This window comes from Phaseolus vulgaris, chromosome 7 (genome assembly GCF_000499845.2).
Source record: "Phaseolus vulgaris cultivar G19833 chromosome 7, P. vulgaris v2.0, whole genome shotgun sequence".
Lineage (NCBI taxonomy): Eukaryota > Viridiplantae > Streptophyta > Magnoliopsida > Fabales > Fabaceae > Phaseolus > Phaseolus vulgaris.
Window position 1 is genome coordinate 5,784,268 of NC_023753.2, and position 7,122 is coordinate 5,791,389.

At 32.9% G+C, this 7,122-nt stretch overlaps 1 protein-coding gene across 1 annotated transcript; it reads right to left on the reverse strand.

Annotated features, from left to right (window-relative positions):
- Nucleotides 1-4,897: 4,897 nt before the first annotated feature.
- LOC137829646 (gibberellin 20 oxidase 1-like) lies at nt 4,898-6,820 on the reverse strand. The gene is made up of 3 exons (XM_068636496.1): nt 6,066-6,820; nt 5,560-5,881; nt 4,898-5,406 (listed from the first exon to the last, which is right to left on the reverse strand). The coding sequence occupies exons 1-3, from the start codon at nt 6,617-6,619 to the stop codon at nt 5,125-5,127; spliced, it is 1,158 nt and encodes a 385-aa protein (XP_068492597.1). The 5' UTR covers nt 6,620-6,820; the 3' UTR covers nt 4,898-5,124.
- Between the last annotated feature and the right edge of the window lie 302 nt (nt 6,821-7,122).

Here is a 7,122-nt window from a genome sequence, read left to right on the forward strand (position 1 = left end):
TTTTCAATATATATGAAAAAAAATGTATATACTATGTGTAAATAATTGTCTGACACAAGTTATATTCAAAATAATTGATATAACATATATTAAACTTTATCCCAACATTTTGATTACCTAATAATTATAATAAGATCAGTGTATATAATCACATTTTAACCTCACCTAATTTCGATAATCATATAGTTCATACATCTAAAATAATATTCAATTAAATAAATGATATAATTAAACCCCTCATGCCTATTAGCAAGATTATTTATGCACACTTCTATAAAAACTTTCAAAATTTAAGTCAACATATCTCCCTTTAACCAATATTCCAAAGGAAAGAAGAAAATAGTTTAATACAACACTCATCAAGAACTTATTTAACCCATCTTGTTCTTCTCGTTGCTCGCAATATGTTATGAAAATAAATAATCGCCAGACTTTAATCTTAGAAAGAAATTAAAGAAAATATAGATAAATAATAAAGAGTATGGAAAAAGGATAATTGTAAAATAAATAATGAGGTTGTTATATTTTATTTATAGTCATTTTATTTTTTATGCATTAAAATTTATGTCTCTAAAAGTAAGTCTTATAGTTTTCACTATTGTAAATAAAGCTAATCTTTCAACTTGTAGTTTAAATTTTAAAAATATAAGTAAATATTGACTATAAAATTATCTAACAATGTATATTTATCTCACATTTAGAATAATATAATATTTAAATATTACTCATAAATTAAACTATTGAAATTTAATGTACAGCCAAATATTATTCAACTATTGAATAATTAAAATTTAATACATAAAATAATGAAGGAAGAATTTGAGCAAGATTTATTTCTCGAACTCTTTAGGTCCCTGTTACACCGAATCACTCTTCTAAGCCACTTAATTTATTGGAATTGTTTTTCTGGTTTTAGACCTGACTTTGAATTCATGAGAATTCTGACGTAGGATATGTTGCAGTGTATTAAGGCGTTATTTTAATTAATTAAGCACTAAAAATTAGGATTCAGAGGGTTTTAGAATTTTTTTTATTGCGTTAAACAATAATAAATTGAATCTTAGATCCAGAATTTGTTTTCAACTAGTATTAATGAGGGGTTATGACTTGTGAACACGTTTTCTATTTTTTTATTTTTTTTTTTATCAGCAATAACAAAAATATAAATGCGAGTCACTTTAGGGGTGGATCAACCCTTATACAATAAATACATAATCCAACGTCTAACAGTACCCTCTAAACCTAACAGGCAAAAGCAAAGTCCGCTCTAAGAACCTAAAAACCTAAAAAGCATCAAATAACCAAACGCATACATTCCAAAGGTTCCAAACACCAACTGGAAAAGGAAACCGAAGTAGTGCGAGATTTTGCAGAAATCCAAGACCAAACCTTTGCTTGCATCAGGGTACAAACTTCAGACGCGTCAGTCACACCCCTGTTGAAAATAACAGAATTTCTGTGATTCCAAATTTCCCCCACAACCCCCACCCAAATTGTATTCCACACTTCATTAATCAAATCAGATGACGTATTCATCCTAAAATGAGCAAAGTTTGACTTAGGATCATTGTGATACACGAACGACACTCCCAGCCACTTGAAACAGAAACACCAGACCCGCCAAGCAAAAAAACAGTCGAAAAACAAGTGACGATAGGACTCTTCCTCCTTCCCACACAAACAACACAAATAACTTTCTAACATCACCCCTCGTCTTTCCAAATTGACCCTAGTGACAATCTTATTCTCCATCACCCTCCAAGCCGTAAATAAAGTTGAAGGTACGGCTTTACAACTCCATAACTTCCTAAAAATCGGAGAAAGATCTGCCTCGCAATCCCTCCTTACCAAAGAATAAACAGAATTAACTGAAAATAACTGATCACCCCCTCCCTTCCACACCCACCTATCCTCCTCTCCCAAAACCATCCTCGCCTCAAGTAAAGCCTGACTCAACCGATCTACCATAGGCTTTTCCCACTCGAAAAAGGATCTGCGCCAGACTAATTGCCACACCCAAACACCATCAGACCAATGCCCAAGGTCGGCCACCCTAACTTTTTCGGCCGAGCATATAGAAAACAATCTCGGAAATACTCTCTTCAGCGCACCACAACCCAACCACCTGTCCTCCCAGAAAGAAATTTCTTTTCCATCACCGACTTTCCACTCGAAACCATCTTCAAAACTTTTGCCCCACCCCTCCGAGGCCCAAACCTCTTTCAGGTCTTTCCACCAAAGAGAACACCTACTACTTTTACCATCCCCTCTCAAACTTCTCCAACCACCATATTTAGATATTAGAATCTCCTTCCAAAGACCACCCTTATCCGTACCCAGCCTCCAGATCCATTTTCCTAGCAAAGCCAAGTTAAAAAGCTTTAAATCAATGACACCAAGTCCCCCAATTATCTTAATTTTTGTAGGACAATTAGGTTTAGGGTAACTCATATTTTTCGTGAAGGGAATGCGTGTGCTGATAAGTTGGCTAATTTATAATTTATTCATATAGAATCATTTCATTGGTATAATAGACTCCCAACTAGTCTGTTCTTAGAATTCTTTATGAATAGTATAATCTTCCTATGTATCATTTGTGTTAACATATGGGTTTTGGTCTAGTCCCCCCATATTTTTGTATTTTCTTTCTTTTTTCTTTTTTAATAATATTTTTTTTTTCATGTGATGGCAGATGATTGTTGTTACTTGAGGTGTCAGCTTAGCTGAGATGTCAAGTTGCATAATGATGCTCAACACAAAAACTTTATATAAAAAAAATAATAATAAACAAATAATTTTTTTTATTTCGGTACATTAATTAACAACTGGATATAAATAATAAAATTATTAAATAAAAATCATTTTGAAACTAATAATTAATTATTTTATTGACTAAATTAAAAATGTTTTATAGAATAAAAATTATTAGTGTTTAAACTAGTTTTTAAATTTATAAACTAATTTTTAAATTAATATTTAATAACTACTAAAATTTTAATTATTAATTATTTTAGATTTTAAAATTAATATCTAAAATTTTGATAGCTAAAAGTAAATAGAACTAATTTATAAATTTAAAAACTATTTATATAAACTTTAATCTTTAAAATGTTTTTAATTTATTTAATATAATAATTAATTATTTTTTATTTTTAAATTTAATTTTTATTTAATAATGTTGGAGATCCCACGTCGACTAGAGATTAGAGCCTTTCATTGTATATAAGTGGGTGCAAACCTCAACCCTATGAGCCGGTTTTATGGGGTTGAGTTAGGCTTAAAGTCCACTTCGTAACATGGTATCATAGCCATTTCGAGTCTATCCTAGCGAGTGTATTTGTTGGACCTATCGTGCCACCCACTATCGGGCCGCTATCGGACCACCCAAAATATATAGTCTCACGCACGAGTTGGCAGTCTCGGCGTGAGGGGGTGTGTTGGAGATCCCACATCGACTAGAGATTAGAGCCTTTCATTGTATATAAGTGGGTGCAAACCTCAACCCTATGAGCCGGTTTTATGGGGTTGAGTTAGGCTTAAAGTTCACTTCGTAACAAATAATATTAATTTAGTCAATACAGTAATTAATTATTTTTTAAAAATTAATTTTTACTTAATAATTTTATTTAGTGAAGATAGAATGAAATAAATTTTTAAGCAGAGTTTAACTAAAGTATAATTTTTATTTTTATTTCATTAACAGTGCATCGATGTAGAAGTTTCTTATGTTGTTGTCCAATAAGATATTATCATTCATAATAAATATGTTGGCGATAATAATTTTACCATAAAATTTATTGGCGGTGAGTACTCAGTAAGTACACAACTTTTTTATATTGATAGTATATAAAAATTAAAATATTTTAATTAATCTAATCAATTGTGTTGTTTTGTCATATATTTATGATTAATTATTATAAATAAAATATTTATAAAAAATTAAAACATTTAATTACATAATTTCATTTTACACATTTTATTTAAGTCAATTTCAAAAATATACAATTAAAAAAAGCTAAGTTTGAGTTGGACATAATAGAGTTAGAGAATATGTAATTCAACAATTAATGGTTGACTTATACTCTTAGCTATCATTTCTATTCCAAATATTTGACGCAATTCACGTTTTCTTTTTACTTTGGATGAAGTTAAATTGATCGCTATTTTAACCAATATATAACAATGATATTTACATACTATTTTCAATACAGCGTTTACTTTCACACAGAAAAGAAGTCGTAAAAATAATTATTGGCAAATGTCAAAGTTCACTTTTAAATAATAACACACTAGTTCGTACACTACTTCTATTATAATTTTTATAGTTGTTTAGATAATAAACAAAAACACAGTTTTAAAAACATTTTACTATTTTTTCTCAAATAATTAAATATTAAACAAGTAGTACAAACATTAGAAAAAAATGAATTTTCTTTTTTAAGGAAAATAAGTTACTGCAATAAAAATCTATTATATATATCTAACAATTTTTTTTATTCTAATTTTTCTCTTAAATCAAACTAAGTGTCAATGTGTGATTATGTAAATATTACATTTTAGAATCTTGTCTCCCTAGATTTGTGAAAACTTACAATTTTGTTTCCATATAAAAATTGGATGGCGTGATTTATGTTCTTGGTTTTGATGCAATGATTAAGGAGTGAGGCTGATTAAATTAATGATTAAATTAAGATTAAGGTGTATAGAATTTTACAATACTCAAAAAATTTGAGTTACTAATAAAAATATATTAAAAATAAAATATTACAAAATGCTATGCTAGCATTTCACTTAATTTAATCCGTTGGAATTAATTTATCCGTAATTCGATCCGAGCCTTATTGTCGTTATAGGGCAGAATTCATTCCTTTTTTTTTAATTAAAGGTTACATTTCCCTTAAGAAAAGTTGGTTCAATTACCAAATCACATATGCACATTACATGAAGAACTCTGGTTCTATAACATGAAATGAAAATTTGAAAATGTGAAAATGAGAGAAGTACAAAATTACCCGAAGAATTTAGTTTATTGATTCGTTTTGAACTATTTTATCTTCCATGTTGGATTCATCACTGTGCTCTTTTGCCTGGTTTGTTCCCATGCGTCAAACAATTGTGGAGGTGTCACATGATGTGGTTGTCGAAGTTTGATCTGCGTTGAAGCCAGTTGGTAAATGCCTCAAGGGTTTTCATGTCAGCTCTGTAATGCTTTTGAGTGAACTCAAGAAGCATGGGCCATGTAAAATCTGGGTACAGCCTTGGGCTCAGTTTGTCCACTAATTCACATGGTGGACTCACCACCTTGTCACTTCTTGGACACAAAAAGAAAGCAAGAGATTTTCTTGTTGTCTCGCTGTTCACCACTGCCCTGTGCAAGCAGCTCTTGTATCTCCCATTTGAAAGAGCCTATCATCAATACACAAAAACCAAACACAAGTTTCGCATCAACACACATGGTATCATCACGAACCCAAATTCCACAGTGTTTTGTTTTTTGTTTGGTTTGGTAAGAAAAATGCATGAAAGTGAAGAGTAGTTAAATTAAGACAGTCACATTACCATGAAGGTATCACCAACATTGACAACAAAAGCATTGACATCGGGTTTGATGGAATGCCACTCATTGTCAACACAAACTTGCAGGCCTCCCACTTGGTCTTGGTGAAGAATGGTCAAAGATGTTGGATCGCAATGAGGTCCAGTGCCTAAAGTGAGGTCTGGTTTTTGACACGGAGGGTAGTAATTCAGCCTCATTATCGAGTTATTCTCTTCAAAGAACTCCCTGAAATAACCTCTACCAACTCCAAGGCTCAGTCCTAGAAGCTCCATTATACCTAAAGAAAGATTGCTCATGGCTTCACAGTAGTCCTGGTAAACATTCCTGTATAGATACGCAGAAACACATCAGTCAAACCATACCAAACATACCCACCAGGTTGACTTATTGGTGAGGGTTTCACTACTTTGCATAAGATCTGAAATTTAAATCTTATAGTGGCGAGGGTTGATTATTTATTTTATGAAGAAAAGTGGGGGAAAAAAAGGTGGCACATGTGTTTGATTACCCGAATTTCTCAAACTCTTTGCCCATTTTATCGCATAAGTAGTCCTTGACAAGGGTTTGTGAGTCATTGCGTGGTGAGTACTGGAAGGAAAGGGTCTCTTTCCAAGGTAGCTTAGAGGAGAACCTGCCAGTGAAGCTGCTAGCATAGCCGCAGTGCTCCCCTGGCATCCTCTGAGCCCTCTGTTTGTGAGACAGGGGAAGGGCAAAGAAGTGGTCCATGTAAAGGTGAGCATCAGATATCAACTGCTGCTGAATCCCATGGTTGACAACCAGAAAGAAGCCATGCTTTTGGCATGCCTCACCAACAAGTCGGGAGGCTTCCGTTGCAGCAAGAGGGTCACCGGAGAGGAAGCCTCCCAAGTCAATGAATGGAACTGGTAACTCAGGCTCATTCAAGCATGCTTTCTCCTCATCAGGCCAAACGAACTGAGAGGGTATGTGAAGTTGGTGTCTGAGGAGTGAGGCATCAAAGACAAGAGGGTGTTGATCTTGTTCTTTGATTTCTTGGTTGGATGGTTGAGGCATGATGGGGATGGGGTGCATGTCTATTGCCATTGCAATATTAATTATTAATAGTGAGTAATAGAAGGTTGTTGTTGGTTTGTGTTGTGAGGAGATGAAGAGAAGAGGGAGAGAAATAAGTTGGTAGAAGAGATGAAAGAAAAGCCAAGGCCGCTTGTTGGGGAAATGGTGGAACACATATTGGAATCTTATATAAGCTCCCAGTCTCCGACACACGTACACACACACATACTCTCTCTCTCTCTCACCCCACTTTGATCCATTCACCAACACCACCCCCCATCACTTTCACAATTTCTCTACTCACACTCTCTTCAATCTCCCACAATTAATTTTTTTTATGGAAAATAAAAAATATTAAATATGAATCACTATAGGGATGATGCAACCCTTATACATTAATACAACCTTAATCTTTTCCACTAGACATATTTATGTGTATGTCTATATAAAACTCTCTTATATTACCTCAAAGAAAGTTACGTGAGGCAAACCATCATACAACTTAAATGAATACATTATGAGATTAATGCAAA

Excerpts from the sequence above, each read along its gene's own strand:
- LOC137829646 (XM_068636496.1), bottom strand. The coding sequence starts at position 6,619 with ATGGCAATAGACATGCACCCCATCCCCATCATGCCTCAACCATCCAAC. Across the intron at positions 5,882-6,065 it reads AAAGAGTTTGAGAAATTCGG|GAATGTTTACCAGGACTACT; the intron begins GTAATCAAACAC and ends GTATCTATACAG. Across the intron at positions 5,407-5,559 it reads ATGTTGGTGATACCTTCATG|GCTCTTTCAAATGGGAGATA; the intron begins GTAATGTGACTG and ends TATTGATGATAG.